Source organism: Podarcis raffonei, chromosome 14, assembly GCF_027172205.1.
Source record: "Podarcis raffonei isolate rPodRaf1 chromosome 14, rPodRaf1.pri, whole genome shotgun sequence".
Taxonomy (NCBI): Eukaryota; Metazoa; Chordata; class Lepidosauria; order Squamata; family Lacertidae; genus Podarcis; species Podarcis raffonei.
In genome coordinates, this window is record NC_070615.1 from 40,362,871 (window position 1) to 40,384,803 (window position 21,933).

Below are 21,933 nucleotides of genomic sequence, written 5' to 3' on the forward strand. Positions count from 1 at the left end.
TACTTTTGAATCTGTACTCTCTGCACAGCTCCCCAAAGACATTTTCTGAGACAGGGTAAGGGTAAATCCCACAGCTCCTTTTCCCCCCTTTCTCTAACAACATGCCATCAATTATTTAATATTTTACTATTATCTTCTAACACTAAGGGATCAATTAAGTAGGAAAATGGCCTCTGTTGTTTCTGGCCTTTGAATGTTCTGAATGGACTCTGGAGGATGCAGCTTCATAAATCCATGTTTTGTGGAAGGAAGGAAGGAAGGAAGGAAGGAAGGAAGGAAGGAAGGAAGACTTTTTTTACCAGCCTCAGTGTTTTACAATGGAGATCAGTGGTACCATCAGAGCGAGTGTGTGTGCCCAGGGCTCCATGTAACAGAATGGGCAGCGCCCCCCCCCCAATGCAGTAGGATGGACTTTTTGAAGTAAGTGATATAATATGCACTGGTATTTAAGAAGAGATGGGTGGGAGCAAGTCCATGAACTCTAAAATTACCTAACTATACCACTAGCAGATATGCTTTATTGTTCCCTAGATTCCAGTTCATGCAAACGTCCCAATCTTCAGTAGCCTAACTCTGATCTCTACAGATGGATTGGCTGAGGGCGATGGAAGGAAGACAATTTTTCTCAGTGTACACCTTCTGAAATTAATGGGCATGACTAACGTAGGTCCATTAATTCCAATGGGTTTACTCTCAGTAGGATTTCGTTGGATACAATCCTAGGTTACCAAGTTTCATTTTGCATAGTATACAGGAACTCTTAAACATGGAATGAAATTGTTTTACTTACCTCAAATTCAAATCCAATGTGATCTATTGGGATGGTGTATTTCCTGGCATAGTTCTGTGAAACTCCTGTCAAGAAGGACTGAGTAAAGTAGAAACCGGAAATCCAAAACACAATTGGAGGTCCGTGATTGATCCACTCCTGGGTTTAACATGAATCGGCAAAGCAAATAGTTATTATGTGGGATTAAAAAAAACAACAACTGCATATGGTCAGCCGTAAAGTCTTGAAGGCCAAGAGCTTGGGGTAATGGAATCTCAAACCATCAGTCTCCACCATTAAACAAATGCAAATCTGTAAAGGTTTACGTCCGAATTTATAAATATTAGGATAAGAAATTGACACCACACTTAGCTGAAAACACCAGCATGATCCTTAAGCATATATAAATATAATTTAAAATATTTAAATTTAACACACTTTTTTGGTGTACATATCTATTTCTGGGGCTTTTATTAATTAATTTATTGTTGGCAACTGCTGTCTCTCTTTGAAGCTTATCTAATAATTAAGGGTTGTCACCAACTAGTCCTACTCAAGAGCAGACCCACTGAAGTTAATGGACTTCATATTCACATTCACACTTCACATTCAATAGGTCTACTCTGGAGCAGGACTAGCATTCGCTGCAACCCAAGATCTCTTAACAGCGAGAGCTTTTTTTAACCTCTATTCCTGCAACAGTTCTTCTAATCTGTGGCTCTTTCTTAACCACCTAGCTAGCTTTCTACTTCCTGCCTCCATTTACACTGCTTAGATACTACCGAGTTAAGCCATATATAAACTTTTGAAGCAAAAAATTGCATCCTGAGGGAATACTGAGTTCCCCAAACCAGTTCCATATACTTAAACCATCCCAAGAAATGTCAACAAACCACTAAAAAAACAGAAAAACAATCATTAAATACAAGCAAACAGTAAAACACACATGAACACACACAAAAATCTTTTAAACCCATACACATAATTACAGTAAAAACAGCATGGCACTGGCTCTCTCATTTTTAATGTATTTTTAATCTTTGTTGGAAGCTGCCCAGAGAGGCTGGGAAAACCCAGCCAGATGGGCGGGGTATAAATAATAATAATAATAATAATAATAATAATAATAATAATAATAATAGCAGTCATTTACCAAAAGCACATTGGAACAAAAAGCTGTTCACCTGCCTGTGGAAGGACAGCAAGAAGGGAGCCAATCTAACTTCTCTAGGGAGGGAGTCCCAAAGTCTGGGAGCAACCACCGAGGAGGCCCTGCACAGGATTGTTATGACTCTGCCCATTTTGATCTCTTTTGCTTTCTCAAGTCAAATCAAGTCGTTTTATGACAGTCAATGACCAGTATCAAGACAAAAACACCAAATTCCAAAATTTAAAAGCTCAGAACAAAATAAACAATGTAAAATCACTCTCAGTATCTCATTTTTCTAGTCTTAAGTCCAACCCTCCACATTTCCACATCATTTTGCAGAGCTTTTTTTAAAAGTGCTCATGAAAATTCATTAGCATTATAGTGCCAATTTCTCCTAATATACACATACTTGCAAGCAATTTTCCCTAATATAATGAATGCATTTTGGTTTGTTATATTCACTAATATATGCACTTCTATGCACTCTTTACCATAATGCATGCACTTTTGTACACATGATGGGACATCCTCATTGCAACCTTCAGAAAAGTGCAAAATTTGAAGGCTAGCTGTGTTTTGGTTCACATATTGCTTTGAAAAGCACAAATTAGGGAAGTCTGTGTTTAAATGCAAACCAGATTGAATTCTTCCTCCATCTCTACTCATGTGTAAATGATCTTGACAACAACATTGAACCATGAGAGCTAAAGCATACCTGAAAGAAGACCAGCCTCATGAGAAGGTCAGACACATAACTCCCCATAGGTTTCAAGGATGGGTAGGATTTGGCTGCCCACATAGGAGGCACTTTGCCTACAAGCATGCTGTTGAAGACATCCTCGAGTTCTGAAGACATCAGCACCTGGCCTTTGATGGCTTTAAGTAGGTTGACAAGGCTGCTGCGTACAACCTCTGTAAGCCTAGAGGGAGAAGAAATGGTTCTGAATCTGTCCTGAATCTTTTAACCATAGGCTCCCCGGTGAGATGAAATGGAAATCTATGGTTAACTGGAGGCTTCCACATGACCTTAAGCATGCTGTTAAATGAGGAAAGAGGGACAGTCCTATTATTAGGCAGAGTGGATTGGCAGGTGATAGGAGTGAGAGCAACATTTTGGAGGGTAGAACTCTTTTGTGCAGTAGAGGCCTGCATGCCCTCAGGTGCAGTAGGGGACACTGTCCTGCCACAGTCAACTGCAAGTCCCATCACCTTCTGTATATGGAATAGCAGGTGGCCAAATATCTGTGATTTCACTTGATGTCCATTATGCTAACATAAAATATACTCGGAGCTTTCAGGCCTGTGGCTGCTCCATCACTATTTCTATTAATATTGCAGGGTGGAGAAGAAGAAGATGGAGAGACCCAGAATCCTACCTGTTGAACCTGATAAGTTCTTGCCTAAGAACCGTGTTCATGGACTCCCTGTAAAGTACTGGGTACATTTCCATCACATATTCTAGGTCAAAGTCTTGTGGTAACTTGGACAGGACGTCCTGTGCCAGTTCCTCTACCGTTTCCTAAAATCAGGAAATTGGACATTTTTGAAATGGAATACACTTGAAAATAGCATTTTTTGTAGCTCTTTAATAACCTGCCATCTTTTTGTATGTTATTCTTCAAATACGTAATTTTTCAAACTCATTGGCCCTTTTGAGCTTATTATGCTTTTAGTTGTGCTTAAAAGGTAAAGGTAAAGGGACCCCTGACCATAAGGTCCAGTCGTGGCCGACTCTGGGGTTGCAGTGCTCATGTCACTTTATTGGCTGAGGGAGTCGGCGTACAGCTTCCAGGTCACATGGCCAGCATGACTAAACCGCTTCTGGCGAACCAGAGCAGCGCACGGAAATGCCGTTTACCTTCCCGCCGGAGCGGTACCTATCTATCTACTTGCACTTTGACGTGCTTTTGAACTGCTAGGTTGGCAGGAGCAGGGACCGAGCAACGGGAGCTCACCCCGTCGCGGGGATTCGAACTGCCGACCTTCTGATCAGCAAGTCCTAGGCTCTGTGGTTTAACCCACAGCACCACCCTGCTTAGCACGGCACTAAATAAATACATCGTAGTAAGAGCGATGGATGGATGTATGTCAGGTGTCAACGGTCAGGGTAAATAGGTGCATCTTCAGCATATGATAGAAATTACATAATGAAGCTGCTAGACACACCTCTAAAGGGGTGGAATTTCACAGCTTAGGGGATGCCACAAAGAATGCCCTCTCCCAACACCCCTGAAGGGAGCCAAATAACCAGATGGGCCCCTTCTGCCAACATTAACATCCAAAAGGGACTGTCAGGATGGAGGTGGTTTTTTAGGTATTTGGGGCCTAAGTCATTTAGGGCTTGAAGCACTAAATGAAGCCACAGTGTCATTTGGTTACCTGTGGAGATTTCCCACCGCCACCTGCTTGTCGGGGCAAAGTCAGCAAGACACTATTGAAAAGCAGGTTGGTCTCTTGGTTATCCTTTGTGATATCTGCATTCTCGTGTAGCCCAAATACTCCGGGGTGGGTTATAATTGGCAGACTTCTCAAGTAGTCTATGTAGGACTGTAAAGAAATATATAACAATATGTGTATTTTAAGAATCATCACCAGCAAGCAGGTTTGCTAGATAAGGAGGTGGTATTGTTCACACTGCCCCCAATTGGTACAGACTGTGATGCCCACATTTTAGAAAAGCATAAGAAAATCCCTGCACAACCAGGCTAAAGACCCATCTAGACCAGCATCCTGTTCTTGCAGTGGCCAAACAGATGCCTCTGGGAAGCCCGCAGACAGGACCTGAGCACAACTTGTGATTCCCAGCAACTGGTATTCAGCGGCATTTACTGTCCCTGATAGTGGAAGGAGAAAATGGCCATTGTGGCTAGAAGCCATTGATAGCCTTCTTTTCCACGAATCTGCCTAATCCACTTTTAAAGCCATCCAGGTAGATGGCCATCATTATTTCTGGGGTGGGGGGTGGGGAGAGAGAATTCCATTGTTTTACTAGGCGCTGTGTGAAAAAGTACTTCATCCACACCTTTTGCTCTCTTACCTGGTATGTCCCAAAGGATGGTACAAAATATTCCCCCCCTGGGGAAAGCTGGTAGTTTTCCAGGACTTCTACGTCTTTGCAATACACAATTGAAAGAAGAGAGAGCAGGAGACGCCTGTCCTTGTCATCCGTTACCCTCCCACCATAGTTACATTCGCCTAGGAATAGAAACAACACATTAGAATGAAAATGGTAAGATGTTTATGCAGCGTGCAGAGATTCCTTCTGTTAAAAACAGGAGACCAATAAGACTCTGCTCACAAGGTGACTGGAGCCCACATACTCAGGGGGAAATTGGAACCTACAGGTGGGACATCTTTCATAAACAGCCATATGTTAGCTAGCCTTGCATTACTAGGGACGATGGAGTTTTGTCAGAATTGGACTCCTGTCATGGATCCCCATATACTTTGGGTGGTATGGTGGAGGGTGGCGGCTATTAGACTGTTTCCCAGATGTAACAGGAAACCATGGTTTTGGGCAAGATTCCAGATTCAATCGCCGTCATATCCTGGTAAGGCTGGGAGAAATCCTTGCCTGTGACAAAGGAAGGTATCAGCCAGTCAGAGCAGACGATACTGAGCTAGATGGACCAATGAACTGACTTTGTATAAAGTCACATGAGCTGGAGTATGACTTGCATGCTCCTCTCTCTCCTCTCCTCTTTTCCAGCTGTTTTGCTATGGCCACACTGAGGAATGGGGAAGGGATGTATGCAAGCCTTGGGGGCTCATTTTCATAAATGATAAGCCATGCTTTTAGCTCACTTTTGTAATACGCTCACGTTTGTAATGATCAACCATAGTTTAGCTAAATCACGCTAAGCTCATTTTCATGATGCTAAACCAGCATTATGTCTGAATGTAGCCATAATGTCCGTACCTGTAAGATATGTGAGAGCTTCAAATGGGGTTTCTTCATATTCATTCAGAAACATCTGAATCTGCCGCATACTGATTCTCAGATCAGATTCATTGAATTCATAAGGAATGTTCCAACCTGTCCAGGTCAGAGTGGGGGGAAAGTGAGTCTGCAATACAGCAAGCTTTGTTCTGCTGATGGCAAACAATAAAATGCCATTCAATGCTAATAGACTAAGCTGAAACAATACTATAGTGAAGCCCAGGCATTTGTCTCAATATTGTATCTAAGAGGGAGATATTTATCTTTAATTAACTTCCCTTATAGTGCAACGATGTGTTCCAGGTCTTACATTAATCTGAGCTGCTAATGTTAAATATTATTTATGTGCCCCTCAGCTGTCATTTGAAAATTGCTGAGCTCAAAACTGAACAGCTACATTCTGATGGACACAGAAAAGGCACAAGTGCCCCTGGCTAATTTGAACAGAAGTTCTCTATAGGCCACCTAGGAAATCTGAGCAATAGATCCAAGTTTGTAACCACATAAAAATGTTTACCTTTGTTATTTGGGGTGCCTTTGGCAGCAAAAATGGCCCAGTGGGCAGTAGTGACATACATGAGGAAATCTTCAGTAAAACTACGCCCCAGCTTAATCGTAGAAAGAGCTATGTACTGATGCAAAACTGAACTGTGGGATCTGGATCACAGACTGACACAATGATTGGTGCAATGGTTGTACCATTAGTGACATGGGGTCAAAAGCGGTTGCCAGTGCCTATTTAATCCATGCTGTGCTTTTCCTTAGTTTAGAGTTGCAGCACATATAAGATGATAGCATCAGTGTGGTGTTGTGGACAGAGCAGTAGATTAGGGAGATCCTCTTTAAATTCCTCACTCAGGAATAGGGATGGGTGAATCTGTCACTTTAGGTTTCTAATATTTCCAATCTTAAATGCAGTTCTTCACATTTCTATACAAGTTTGAGGTTGTTGTTGTTAAGTTCTCACAAAAACTCGCTGGCATTTTAGTGCAAATTTCTAATATACACATTTTTGTGTGCAATTTTGCCTAATACATACGTACATCCCCCCCAAAGCCACTTCCCTGAACGTAATGCATATTCATACGTAATTTTCATGTACATATGAAATTCTGCACACCGTTTACCTCAGTATGTGAACTTTTGTAAATACAACTTGGCGGGGAAAACCGCAAAATTTAGAGAAACGTGAATTCTGAAGGATGGCTGTGAATAAGGTAGATTTGCCTTTAAAGGCGAACTGAGTTGGATTTCTCCCCCATCCCTACTGAGGAACAACACTCAGTGAATGACTGAGTCACACTCTTTCAGATTTATCTACTCACAATGTTGTTGTGAGGATAAAGTGGGGAGGGGGGCAGATAGGAACCATTTATACTGCTTTCATCCTGGACAAAGAATTGGACAGACACCATCTCAGAGCCTGCTCCAGCCTCTGCTGGCCACAGAACCACCTACCATCTACCTAGTCTTGGGTGGAAAGGAGAAAGACGGATGCAGACGAAGACCATATGCAAACCTCCTCTGGCTTGACTTTCTGTTCCCACCTCCCCAGAGCCATCTACCACAAAAAAACAAAATTGTTTTTGAAAACAATAAAGCACACAACTTCTTACCTAATGGACCAAAGTTTCTTCTTTCTTGCACAAGAGCATGGAAGAAGCAGAGGCCAAACAGCAGCTTTTGCCAAATTTCTTTCTTTTCGCAACTGTTAAAGAACATGGGGTCAGAAACTGGGTCGTTGAGGTAGGATCGAAGGAGATTTGCTCTCACCCCTTTAGGTGGCTCGTTGGTCATTTTTATTCCATTCTGGAGAATGCTGACAGGAAACTTTTCGGATGGATAACTGGTCAGCCACAATCTAATGAAGTTGGGAGCAGAAATAAATTTGGTTACATGGTGTGGATGCTGTCTATGTGTAGATCAGGGGTTGCCAGTGTGTGCACCCTCCAGATGTTTTTAGACAACTAACAACCCTGACTACTGGCCACGCGCCAGCCCTGTATCAGGAAATTTTTAATGTTTTACATTTTATTATGTTTTAATATGTGCTGAAAGCCACCCAGAGTGGCTGGGAAAACTCAGCCAGATGGTAGGGGTATAAAAAATAAAACTATTATGCTGGTTGGGGCTGGTGGGAATTGTGGTCTACAACATCTGGATGGTACCACCTTGGCTACCCCTGGTGAAGATACACAAGCTAATTTTCGCACATTTGAATAACGGTTAAGTATCTTGTGTGTGCCTTTGTAACAAATGTGTTAGAGGCCTGGTTCTCGTTGAGGTGGTCAAGCTGTGTCTGGACCGTACCACATCAGACTCAAGACAGGAGCTCAGATGAATACACCTTTGTGTTTTTTAAGTTTTTTTAAAGGGGGGATCCTGCTACATAGAAAGCTCTTATGTGCAAGAGAAAGGGAGACTAACACTGTTACAAAGCACCAACACAAACCCCACCTCAAGCCCCTCTTTGCAACCAGGAGTACAATGGTCACCACCAAGACATGTAGTAGTGTCAGTGAAAAAGTAAAAACTGCAGAGGGGCAGTTACAGGAAAACGTTTGTGTTGACTCTGCACAAACCACTGCTTCCGATAGAAAAAGTTCTAAAAAATGTAATGATCCCCAAATCTGGGCCCCCACCCTGCCCTGAGGAAGACTCTGATGAAGAGGAGAAGCAGGCAAGGAGGGGACCTTTCAGCACCTCCTTCCATGCCTTTCCAGCCAGAAGATGTAGTTCTCCTACCTCCCTCAAACCCTTAGGATGAGTCCCCGGTAGCATTTAGCTTCTTCAGTCTTGTAGAAGTCAGCAGTTATGGAACTGAACAATAGCCCTTTAAAGAACACAGCCAGCTCCTCTGCAAAGGCAGGGCTAATTGCGGGACAGGGTTTGCCAACCTTAACCTCTTTGCTGAGACAACATCCACCCATTAAGCACAACAAAGGGAAGACTGCAGCCACTGGAGGTCACAGGACCTTCCCGTGGTCCTGATAGGGCTTGCCTAAATCTGGGCGTATATTACTTTTTATTTATTTCACAAGATCTATATACCACTCGATTGCAAGAAAACCTCAAAGCAGTTTACAGAAAAAGTAAAATCATAAAATCATAAAAATAAAATCATCTTAAAAAAAGAAAAAAGAAACAACTATTGAAAACATCCAAAAATAAATAAAATCAACGATGGGGGCAGGGAGGGAAAGCAGATTAAAATGTAAGTCAAGATTCTATATTTATGGATGTGTTTTTAACAGGCACCAAAAAGAGTACAGTGAAGGTACCTGCTTGGGAGTTCCAACTGAAAATATCAATTTCTTACAAATGCGGAACAAGTATTATGTGGCACTTGTAACAGTGCCAGTTCCACAGATCAAAGCAGTTGCGTAGCATACATGGGTTAAGGCGATCTCACAAGTAAACTAGTGACAAGCTGTTAAGGGCTTTATATACAGTGGTACCTCGGGTTAAGAACTTAATTTGTTCCGGAGGTCCATTCTTAACCTGAAACCGTTCTTAACTTGAGGTACCACTTTAGCTAATGGGGCCTCCCACTGCCGCCACACGATTTCTGTTCTTATCCTGAGGTAAAGTACTTAACCCGAGGTACTACTTCCGGGTTAGCGGAGTCTGTAACCCAAAGTGTTTGTAACCCAAGGTGTTTGTAACCCGAGGTACCACTGTACTAACATATAGATGTGACCTTGGCCCTGAACTTGATACTGCTAAATCGAGGCACATGCTACTGAGCCTGATCTTACCTGCATGACCCTGCTCACTGTGATATTATCTGACATGGCCTCAGTGGGAAGAGATATTTTTCTAATATTACCTTCTTTTAAAAAGCCTGCTGCCATGTCCTCTGTGATCCCAGAACCCCAGGGGATCAGAACTTTCATTGCACCACTTTCCTGACCAGCAAAAGAGGATGTCTGGAGCCCAGGAAATGAGATTTCTACAGCATCCATGTAGACTGAATAATAGATATTGAATTCTTGCCTGAACTTGGTATGAGTATTCTCAGGTACTATAACCTCTTCACAGATTTTTTCCAAAGCAGGCATCCAGCTGGTTGCGAGATGGCAGTTCTGCAGCACAACCCAAGTCCCGTCCACGATAGCCTGATTAATCATCTTTGCTGCTATTGGGCCTTGGCCCTGGCCAAGTGAAATAGTCTGGATGCTTTCCATGCCAAGATCATCAGCAAACTTCAACAAGCCTAGCGTCAAATATTTAAATACAAATCGTTTTAATAAATGCGCAGGGTTTTAGTGTCAGGAACGCTATTCAAGAAACCCAAATGGTATCTTCTCAGTTAAAGTAACTGTAACCTTTAGAAGACATCTGATGGCAGCCCTGTATATGCGCTTATGTTTTTTATATATGTTGGATGCTGCCAATAGTGCCACCCAGTCAGATGGGAGGGATACAAATAATAATAATAATAATAATAATAATAATTTTTAAAAAAAGGTGGTGATTGGGAATTACAAGTGCTTTTTGGAGGACTTCTGGCAAGCTGCTGTTGCAAAGACCTCTGCACCCAACATATAGAAAAATTAAGGAATGTCAGTAGGAAGCTACTTTATACAGAGTCAGAACATGGGTTCATCTAGCCCAGTAGTGCCCACACGGACTGGCAACAGTTCTCTCCTAGCCTTATCTGGTGATGCCAGCATCTGAACCTGGGACCCTCTCCATGAAAAGGGTACCATGAGCTGTGGTCTTTCCCCACTGAGTTCCCTCTGGGTGCATTTTGTGTGCTGGAAAACAGGCCCTGGGGCAGAGGGGAAGGTTGGACCTACAGATGAATCTGGCCCAGGAGATGCTGCCTCTGGGGATCCTAGTTTGAGGGTCTCATAAGAGCATAATAAGAGCCTGCTGGATCAGCCAATGGCCCATCTAGTCCAGCATCCTGTTCTCATAATGGTCAAGCAGATGGCTATGGGCAACTCGCAAGTAGGACTTGAACACAACAGCACTCTTGCCTCCTGTGGTTTCCAGCAACTGGCATTGAGAAGCATTACTGCCTCTGACCATGGAATCTCTGGCTCAAGTTCAGAACTGGGGACCCAGGTCTGGGTCCAGCACCTCATCTGCTTGCACTGCCATTTTTTTTAGAAATCTGGCTGTGCACTCCTCCTCTGGGTCAGAGTTTGAGCAGCTGCTCAGGGTGTGGGTAGTGAAAGGTGAAATTATAGCTTTGTTCAACAAAAAGGCAGTATCATGAAAGGAGGATTTCATGTTGGGTTATTTAAGAAACCTCACCTGCCATGGGATCAGCACCTGGCGACAGGACAAAAATCAGAGGTGCGCAGCAGTTGGAATCATGGTAACTTCCAACAAGATCAAATGTTGGGGGTTCGATATATATCTTCCCCATGTTGTCTGAGATGAATAGTTGGGTGGCCGGGATGATTTTATCTGGTCTCAGGCATCGGAGGATAACCATGCGGTCAAGACCCGTGACCAGATTCCATTCACCGGGAAACTCTTCTTCATGAGGTTTGGCAGAATCATAAATCAGTTTCCATTCCGTGACATTGGACTCCACATGATCCAAAAGCCCACGCAAGTTTTTCAGCCCTGAGGCACGCACAATTTCGGCCCACGATTTGTCAGACAACCACTCTGGGGCAGGATTCGCATACGGGTTCTCGAGCGCAACCCCACCCGTCAGAAGGAAACGCCAGACCTCATCATCAATCTCATCTCTCCCTTTCATGATCCCTATAGTCAGAAGTAGGGAGAAAAGAAGCTTGTCCTTCTCAAACAGGGATCGGCAGACGTTGTTGTAGATGCTGATTGTGAAATGGTCAATTATGAATTCAATCCTTTCTTCCAAAACATCGCTTTTCCTGCTATTGGCAAGAGACTGGACATAGAGGTTAATAAACCATATCAGGGAATATTGATACATTGGTTCAATGTTAGCCAGATCAGAAATGCAAAAGAAGACTGTTGCTGAATGAACGGCCACTGGCTTGTACCCCATTCGGGTGGCATCTATTTCCATTTCAGTAATAGTGGCAATTTCCTGCTTTTCAGATATTTCTTCAGACAACTCTTTGGAAGAAGAGAGGATTTTAATGGCTGTTTCATCTTCTAAGATATTTCCTTCCGACTTGGAAAGAACTTCCAGGATTTTGTCTTCAATCTCCTTCAGCTGTTTCTTGTTTGCTGCACTTTCTACAATCAGCTTGTTCTTCTTCTCTTCCAGCTCAGGCTTTTCCTTTGCAGCCACAATCCCAAGAAGCTGGTCCTGAAGCCCTAGAGGGGTGATCATAAAATTGAGCAGACAAACTTTCACAGCAATTTCAGGAAGATAATGAGGATTCCTTAAGCGTGTGGTTATGTAAAACTTGAAATCCCTTGAGTACTCAATAATGTTCTCTCCCAGTCTCATGTACTCCACACCTTGCTGTTTGAAAGTTGCCTTTAGCAGCACCGGCTCCAAGAACGCGTCCAATTCCTCGCCAATATTTTCAAGCAAGACTGGGGTTCCAAACTGGATGGCGTTCTCCAAAGTCCTTACATAGTTGGTGTCAGACAACTTGATCACGGAAAGCTTATTGCCCTTTTCCATATTTTTGACCCACTTGTTGGCTTGCCCTTGAGGATCAATCATTAAAGCCCACCGTCTTGAGTTGGAAACAATGATGCCGTTGTCAATTGAAAAGGAATCAATTGGCAAGCCGGCAATCTGCCAGGCACGGATCTTGACTGGGTCCCCTAAAGTGTTACTCAGGCTGAAATCCGTAGAGCATGGGACTTTCTCCTCCTTGCACAAAGCCAGCCATTTCTTCTGACATTCTGTACGGTAATCAACGGTAAAGGCTCCCAGATAAGCCACCGTCCCTGAAGATAACAAGACATCCCCAGTGAGGTCAGTGTAGCGAATTCCTAGCAGGCGTGCTGCTTCCGTCCACCTATCCTTCTCGCCTCCCAAGCCACTGATCAGCTTTTCAGCCCTGTCCAGCTTCTGAGAGCATATTTCAATGTTGTTCTCGAGTTCTTTCTTCCGGTTGTTCATTTCTTCAAATTCATCATTCAGGTCCTGGAGGCGGTCAATCACCTTCTTGAGTTCTGCTCGCTTCGTATTGAGCTTCTGCATCTGTACAGCGAGCAAACCTTCAGCCTCCCTGAGTCGTTCACGTTTCGGGGCTACCACCTTTGCAACACGGTCGTACACTTCCATGGCTCTCACCCATTTACACAAGCCTTCGCAGGCAGATGATACATTTTTTATTACAGCTGGCTGAAAGTCTGGATGGTTGATGAACTTCTCTCTAATTCTCTTCATTACAGCTGATGGGATATTATCTTTGTCGTAAGTCTTCAAGCCTTCGAGGAATTTCAGATCCCCTAGAACCTTCTTGGAACTTCCCCAGTAGTCTTCTATCATTTTACCTGAAATTTCACATAAATACATACATATTAAAATGTTTTCAAAATACGAATATCTCATTTAACAAATCTGGAAGATTTTCAACCTCCCTGTTCTTTCCCCTGAAATAGTTTTTTGAGCATCCAGGTAATTCTTAAGCCAAAACAAATGGAGAAGGTGGTATAATGACTCACTTCCCATAACACTGGTATCTATGGTCCATTTTATTGCATTAAATGCAGTGGAGGCTGAGGCCTATTAGACTTTAAGGACAGAAAGCAGGAGGAGTTAGAGCCAATGATAGGCAGAATCAACTCATTCTGGCTTTGTCTTCACCCTCCTTCCTACTGAGTTCTATAACAGCAACACTGGGACTAAGGAGGAGCAGGAGTAATAATAATAATAATAATAATAATAATAATAATAATAATAATAATAATAATTTATTTATACCCCGCCCATCTGGCTGGGTTTCCCCAGCCACTCTGGGCAGCTTCCAACAAAATATTTAAAATACAATGAAACATCAGACATTAAAAACTTCCCTGTACAGGGCTGCCTTCAGATGTCTCCTAAAAGTCAGATTGTTGTTTATTTCCTTGACATCTGATGGGAAGGCGTTCCACAGGACAGTCGCCACTACCGAGAAGGCCCTCTGCCTGCTTCCCTGTAACCTCATTTCTCACAGTGAGGGAACCGCCAGAAGGCCCTCGGAGCTGGACCTCAGTGTCCGGGCTGAACGATGGGGGTGGAGACGCTCCTTCAGGTATACTGGGCCAAGGCCGTTGAGGGTTTTAAAGGTCAGCACCAACACATTGAGCTGTGCTCGCAAATGTACTGGGAGCCAATGTAGGTCTTTCAGGACTGGTGTTATGTGGTCTCGGCAGCCACTCCCAGTCACCAGTCTAGCTACTGCATTAGTTGTAGTTTTTGGGTCACCTTCAAAGGTAGGGCTGGCTAAAGACAGGCTTAGCTTTGTAGGGCAGGGCAGCACTTGCCCTAATGGACTAAACTCTACTGGGTGAATGTCTTAATATAATATAAAGTGATATGATGGCAATGTTCAATTTCAGCAAACAGCACATGACAACCCCTCCCAATAAATGTTTGTGGTGTGTGTGTGCGCGCGTGTGTGTGTGCGTGTGTGTGTGTTTTACCGCTTCCACTTGGATCAGGCTTTCTTTCTGGCTTTATTCCTTTCATAACACAAATGCTCTCCATGACTAGCTTGACAGGTCCTGGTGGATTCTGCATGGACTTGACAAGGGAGATATCTGCAGGGTTCAGGGTATCAAGAGCCGAAAGGGCAGCTTCCAGGGCTGGCATTGCCTCCGCCAGGTCCCCCTCGCACTCTTCCTGTAATCACATCAAACTTAGTTGGTCTCTATGGTGCTACTGGACTTTTTTAAAAACAAATATGTCATCACATCAAATATATTCCCACCACATTGTCACAGGATGCCACTGCACAGTCCAGTGAAACAACAACTTTGCATGAACAGCCCTTTTCTTTCTTATTGCAGGTGCTGCCACTGGGTATGCCTTGATTGAAACTGATCGAGCGCCCTCTCGCTGGCAGTGCCCCACCTGTCAATTGCACTCCCTGGTGCAATGGGCACATGGTCACCCAGTGAGTTTTATAACTCTGTGGGGATTTGAACCCTGCCCTCCCCTGGCCTAGCACTCTAACTGCATCACACTCACTTTCTTGTGACCCCACAAAAGGGGGGCATTTTTAGCCCAACATTACTTTTACCATATGTGTATTTGGGAGAAATAGTTTCTCCCTGCTCTGGGGTAAGTAGCAGTCCTGGACAGGCAGATCAGAACTGTGGTGGGGGCAAGAGAATCCCCTCTCAGCAGCATAATGTTCCCAGTGTGACCATCCCCTCTTAAGTGACTGCTCTTTAGTTAAAAACCAACCATGGAAGGGCACATCATGTGCTGACAGTGCAGCCCTGTGCATATTTATTCAGCAGCAAGTCTTTTTGAGTTCAGTGGGGCTTACTCTCAGGTAAGTTGGCATAGCAAAGGATGGAGAACCCTCTATTCCTCTCTGTCTAGCCCTCAGAGCTCTCCTCTGGCAACACCCCCCTCACTTTGTCCCCCAACTGTTTTTGTTTGACTGGTCTGTGTCCATGAACTCTGTCAATGCCACTTGCTTGTCTGGATGGTGTGTGGCTATGAAGACACTAGTCAACTGTGCAAAAGGTAAAATTTGCATTTGCCGCCCTATCCACTTCTGCCTCTGGCTCTGCCCATCGCAGGCATGTAGCCCTCAGAAGGTTGCCCAGAAGCGAATGTGGCCCTTGGGCTGATAAACATTCCCACATTTGAGGTACAGGATCGAAGCCTTAGGACTGGAGTCAATGCTAGTCCTACTCAGAGCAGATTCACTGAAATTAAAGGACAGAACTAACTTGGGTTCATTAATTTCAATGAGCCTACTCTGAGGATGTGGTGGCCTGGGAATCCGATTCAGAGGCTGAACCGGAGGAATCCCAGCTTGCACAGGAGTCCCCGCCTCCAGGGCCGGCTGAACTGGGGCAGGGCCTTGATTCTGAAGTGTCTGCACCTGTGCCGGATCCTCAGGAGCAGGCACCAGGTGAATCCACTCTGGCTCCAGAGGTGGTTGAGGACTCAGTGCCTACAGGTGAGTCTCCCTATGGGTCCAGTAACCCTTCAGCCTCTCCTGAACTGCAGAGGCTCAGGGCAGAGAGGCGAAGGGAACCGGTTTCTCCCAGGAGGAGTGCTCGCCTTAAGGCCAGGAGAGGCGGGTCTCCTGGGGGCTGGGACCGCCCCTGGCCTCAGAGAAGATAAAGGCCAGTCAGCCCGGTCCCAGGTTGCGGGAGCAACGTCGTTGAAGAGCTGTTTCGGCCAGCACCCATTCCGGTTCCCCCAGAGTTCCTGTCCTTGCCCGGCTCCTCGCTGTGGACCCCGCTTCGCCCGTGGAAGACTGTCTGCCGACCCTCGACTCAGGTCCTGGACTTCGCCCCACGCTAACCTCCCCCCTGGACCAGCACAGAGGACTAGCATTGCATACATTCCTCCAGGGAAACGATAAATAGGGCAGAAGCAACACGTTGCTGCTAGCTCTTTACACCTTTCTTAGTTTGGATTTCTCAATTATTACCCTGCACTGTTGGAAAGATGAGCTCTGATGGGGAGGGAGCACTGGGCTGCACAGCACAATTACCTTAATACCCTGGGCAATAGCTGCAGCTTCATTGGCTTCCTTTTCATCTGCAGCCACAAGCTCCTTCTTGGCATCCACCTCAACGGTTTCTTTTTCTATGTGGATCATCATTTTCTCCGTTTCAGTGGAGGTCTGAATCAATTCCGGTTGAAGAGCAGTCAGCTCCTTTTGCATCACTGCAACCTAAAGAGGACGACCAAGGGAGAGGGCATAATCAAGATATTAATTCCTTACTATTCCAATCTTCAGTTCATCACTTTTCATAATCAATTTCAGATACAGGGAAAAAAATCATGACAAAAATGCGCCAGCATTTTAGTGTGCAATCAGGTACCAGAATCTGCCAGTGATTTTGCTTTCTAACTAATCAGGAACTGTAGTTTGCTAAGGGTGCTGGGAATTGTAGCTCTGTAAGATACAGTTCCCAGGATTCTTAGGAGGAGGTCATGTGCTTTAAATATATGGTGCGTATACAGCCATTGTCTTTGAACAGCCCTATTAATAATACTGAGCTTGCAATGGATACTGCAGATAATGAAAACAGTTACAAGTTTCCATATAATCTACCTGTTCCAGTCCACACTTACTTGTGAAGCTGCAAAATCAAGCTTCTGAAGGCCCACAAGATAGCGATTTCTCATCATATCCACTTCATGCCTTTTACTATTTAATAATGCCTTAAAGGTCAGAATCAACTCCAGATAGGATGTTGGTGTTACGTAATTGTGTCTTCGAAGAGTGCTGTAATAACTGACTGAGAGTTCTCTCACATTTTCTTGGAAATACTTACACATGGACACAACCCTACAGGGAAAACGCATGTTAATAGGTAGCTAATACAAACAATGAGTTAAATTTTGTGTGGTCCATGAACATTGTATAAGAGCCACATAATTTTTCTGGTAAAACTTTGGCTCAAGATATGAGAGTTATTTGAGGACATACCAAGAGCTGATTTTGTGACATGCTAATTAACCATATCAGAAAGCTTTGTGGTGATGGACAATAGTCAACATCATTCTGCAATAATTTCAAAAACTGTTTTACATATCTATGGCCTACAATGCTATTTAATACCTTTCTTAGAAATCAGCCCTGATCAGTATTAACTATAGATCATGTCAGGCCAAACTAAGTTCAGTTAGGTCATTATGAAGGCATCAAAAGTGGCAATGCAAGCACCAAAGCTTGTCCCAGCCAGCAAAGTCAGTAAACAGGGATGATGAGGGTAGTACTTCAACAATATCTGGAGAACCATCTCTGAAGTAGACTTAAGACTAGGGATGATTTAATGTATCAATTTCAGTTTATCTCAAGTTTCTCATTTTTTCCTAATCTTAAGTTCAGTTTTTCACATTTCCACTTCAGTTTCCATTTTATAAAAAATCCCCCTGGAAATTCATCACTATTTCAGTGTGAATTTCTAATATACAGATTTTTGTATGCAATTTTTCCTAATACTTCCATTTTTAGAAAGCAATCTCACCCGATTGCATCTTTGCATTTCATTTTAATGAATATATGCATTTGTAGGCATATTTTCCCCTAGGAAATGCATCTTTGTACACATTACTTGGCCCACAAGGTAGCAGTTTCAGAGAAATGTGAATTTTGAAAGATGTTCTTTCCATTCATGTATTATTTCAGAAAGTGTGACTTTTGGTAGATTTGCCTTTAAATGTGATCTGAATCAAATTTCTCCCTCATTCCTAATCAAGTCCACGAAAGACTGGGCTGGGATAAATTTGTTAGCATCTAAGGTGCCTCAAGACCTTTTGTTGATTTTGGCTGCAACAGAGTTACATGCCCATGCCTTCTAGAAATTGTGACAATTTAGATTTGTTATATTAGATTTAGATTTGTTATATTAGAGAGGGAGTGGGATGGGGGCAGTTTGCAAAGCATCCCATGACATACGATTTTCTGATTTCATCTTCCAACTTCACATCCTCTAAGAATTTGTTGGCAACCATTTCCAAAGCATCCGTGGGCCATCTTTGGAACCAATCGATAGTGCAGCAGTTGATCAGCGAAGGGAACATTCGCAAGCGGTTCCGGAAAGCATCTCCAATTGGACTCATTGCTGCAATGGACATAATCATTTTTTCTCAGACAATAATAATAATAATAATAATAATAATGATGATAATTTTTTATTTATACCCCGCCCTCCCCAGCCAAGGCTGGGCTCAGAGCAGCTTACAAGCAATAATAAAAACAAGTTGAATGATTACAACTTAAAAACAAAATTAAAATACAACATTAAAATATTGAAATATTAAAATATTAAAATGTAGCCTCATCGCAGGAGAAGGGAAGAAAAAAGAGAGGGAGGGAATCAAATTGGCTCCAAGCCAAGGGCCAGGCGGAACAACTCTGTCTTACAAGCCCAGTCAAATGTTAGAAGGAATCAGAATAAGAAAGTAACTTATTTTTTTATCTGTACCTAAAACTATGTGCAAGTTTTTCTTCAAGCGTTCAGTAAAAAAGTTGTACATGGCCAGAGGGGTGGCTTCAATTCTCTTGCCTTCGGTCCTTGCCGCACCCTGCATTTTTTCAACAATGTCAGCCTTCTCATCTGCTGCAAAGATGTTAGGCACATCTCCCGTGTTCAACAGCATGTTAATGTCCTCCACAAAGGACTCGTCCTTTATTTGGTTATCACAGAATAAGAACACAGTGTTTTTGTTGGCCACCCCTGACTGCAACATGACCTTCTTGATATCCTCTCTCCAGTCATTTGTGGTGTAGAACTTCGTGATTTCGATCATGAAGAGTTCATACGAATTCATAAAGGTGCCCAGCTTGGTGGCGCTCTGCCGGCCACTTCCACCAATGCCCACCAGCAGCAAGTGGCCGTTATCCTGCTTCAGTACTCTGCATATCCTTGAGATATGCTCAATGGCAAATTTAAACATAACCAGAGACATGGGCGCCTTGCTGATCTGGTTGAACTCCTCCAAGTAGTATTCCATAACAGACGTCAGCTTGTTTAAGTCTGTTATTTCATCATAGATCTTTGCATCACTTTGTGGCTTAAAGTAGTCTCCAAAGAAGAGGCTCCGGATGTTATCGTCATGGATCTTTCCAGTTGGAGACAAGTGGCTTAATACCTATGGAAGACAGTGAGGAATACATAAGCAGTTTGGACTCCATCTGCCCACCACCACTCTGAAATAACGGATGTGGGAAGACACACTAAGAACATAAGTAGTACCCTGCTGGGTTGAATCAAAAGCACATCTAGTCCAGTAACCCACTCCCAATATGGCCATACGTCTTGGAAAGCTCTCAAAGAGGTATGAGCACAACAGCTGTCTCCCACTCATGAGCTCCAGCAACTGACATGTAGAACCATACTGTCTCTGGAACTACACGTGATATAACTACCATGACTAGTAGTCACTAATAACCTTATCCTCTGTGAATTTGTCTAATTCCCTTTTAAAGCCATCCAAGTAGGCAGCCATCATTTCATCTTGTCATAGCCAACACCATAGTTTAACTATGTTACCGGAAAAATCCGAGGGCTCCCTTGGACAAAAAGTAAAGACACCAACCAGAGTAAATTGGAGCAAATCAGCAGCCTGTAGGCTTGGCCTTTATTGACTGTTGCAACAGGGTGCTCCCCTCACTTGCAGGTGAGAGGTAAGACACAGAAAAATGGTGTGCAAGACCTTATAAAAACTTTTGAAATTCCCATCCTGTAGGTCAAGCCCACCCCCAGAAACATCATGCATACATTACAGAAAGGAGGGGTTGAGGGAGGAGTTGTGGTGGTAACCTGAGTGTCCTGTCACCTGGCTGATTCCCTTCTCCCCCTCCCCATGAGTCATTTTCAGAAGACAAAAGGTAGTCGCAGTTTCCTGCCCCCTGAGGGAAGATCTGATCATTGTCCTTTGTTCCAGTCCCTGCTGAATCCACTCCCATATGGAAGTTCTTTGTGATCTTGATTGTCTTCTGTCTAGGACCATCAGGGTTGGCATAGCAACTGGGCAGGGCTCCTGTGGATGTGCTGGGATGTTCAAGGGATTATGGCTGGCCTGTATCAAACCTTCCCCATTTTGTAGTCCTTCCTTCATGGAGTAAAATAAAAGTGGAACAGTGCAAATCCGATGTATGGTTGATTTTCTATGAATTTATAACAGAAGCGTAGCGTATGTAGTGTGTGAGTGTGAGTGTGTGCGAAGTTTGTACAAACTGAATGATGGGGGGGGGGTCCTGTTACAACTATGCACTTTATCTGTCCTGAATCTCCCACTTTTCAGCTTGGATGGTCCCAAATTCTGATATTACAAGAGGGGAAGAAATGTTTCTTTATCAACTTTCTTCATACCGAGCACAATTTACATGCTTCCATCACGTTCCCCTTGCTTGCCTTCCCCCCCATAAAACTAAAACCTATAGGGTGTTATCCAACCGAGTTCTACGTAGTCATGTTGCTTAACTTCTATGGTTCTACTCTGAGTAGGACTAACATAGCATACCACCCATAATTTATCAGTTGTAGTGTTTGTTTGTTTGTTTGTTTGTTTGTTTATGTATTCATCAATAGATTGATTGATTGATCAATCAATCAATCAATTGTGATGTAGCAACAACCCAAGAAAAATTCTGGGCAAAGATAAATGGCAGCTGCTACGACTGACCACTCAAATAGAAGCCAGAGAATAAGATGTGAATGTAACTTGAGTTCCATCCTTGAAATTTCCCGATTCCAGAAAATTGCTGAAATCCCTCTGCCACTTTTGCACCATGCGAAAATGGGGTGGGGGTGGGGAGGTCCTCAGCCCAATGCAACCAAAATAACAGTTGCCGTAAATATATCCTCTTTTTCTCTCTTTATTCAAACAGCTCTGACTGCTTGAAGATGAACATACCTTATCAACACTCTGCTTGAAGCAATCAGAGGTTGTTTCTTTCACCATGTTAAAAAACACCTTCCTGTCTTCGTCATCTATTAAGCGGTCATAGAAGACCCGATAAACTTCATGAATCCAAAGCCTGATCAGTTTCTCCCCATCCTATCAAAAGAAAGGAGGAACGTCAATCCATGCCTGGTTTTGAAGCAGATATGAACATAGTCACACACACATGGATCTTGATACTTCTTGACCACTGGGAGGTGGAAGCCAACCAACAGGAATTTAATCAGTAAATATTGTTATGGGTTTGGGGGTGGGATCCCCCTAAACCCTAGAAATTAATAAACAGTAGGATTTTTAAATTATTATTTGGAGTACCGAAGGGAAGATTGCAGGCCAGTGCCTGACCTCGGATAGAGGCGTTAACATGACAAAGGGTGTTGATGGCCATCTAAAAGGAATCTTGGGCCTGTGCAGACAGAGGTTCCCAAAGTGATGGGATGTGTATGTGTGTGAGAGAGTAACTTTAGCAAGCTGTACTGAAAAGAAGGGAGAGAACAAAGACAGAGATCTATCTTTTGGCAGGCTGGCTGAAGGGAGGCTGGGAGAGATGCCTTGGGCTCCAGTAA

At 43.5% G+C, this 21,933-nt stretch overlaps 1 protein-coding gene across 1 annotated transcript in view; it reads right to left on the reverse strand.

Moving 5' to 3' along the window:
* The window catches only part of DNAH3 (dynein axonemal heavy chain 3), a 95,157-nt gene that overhangs the window by 859 nt on the left and 72,365 nt on the right, over window positions 1–21,933 (reverse strand). The window contains exons 46-60 of the mRNA XM_053364226.1: window positions 21,320–21,463; window positions 18,886–19,552; window positions 18,357–18,522; window positions 17,027–17,243; window positions 16,440–16,622; window positions 14,401–14,599; window positions 11,125–13,266; window positions 9,856–10,075; window positions 7,476–7,720; window positions 5,839–5,955; window positions 4,957–5,114; window positions 4,299–4,466; window positions 3,296–3,438; window positions 2,635–2,839; window positions 791–928 (exon numbers count right to left, since the gene is read on the reverse strand). Of these exons, the coding sequence (XP_053220201.1) occupies window positions 791–928; window positions 2,635–2,839; window positions 3,296–3,438; window positions 4,299–4,466; window positions 4,957–5,114; window positions 5,839–5,955; window positions 7,476–7,720; window positions 9,856–10,075; window positions 11,125–13,266; window positions 14,401–14,599; window positions 16,440–16,622; window positions 17,027–17,243; window positions 18,357–18,522; window positions 18,886–19,552; window positions 21,320–21,463 (5,112 nt within the window). The remainder of the gene's footprint in view (window positions 1–790; window positions 929–2,634; window positions 2,840–3,295; window positions 3,439–4,298; window positions 4,467–4,956; window positions 5,115–5,838; window positions 5,956–7,475; window positions 7,721–9,855; window positions 10,076–11,124; window positions 13,267–14,400; window positions 14,600–16,439; window positions 16,623–17,026; window positions 17,244–18,356; window positions 18,523–18,885; window positions 19,553–21,319; window positions 21,464–21,933) is intronic.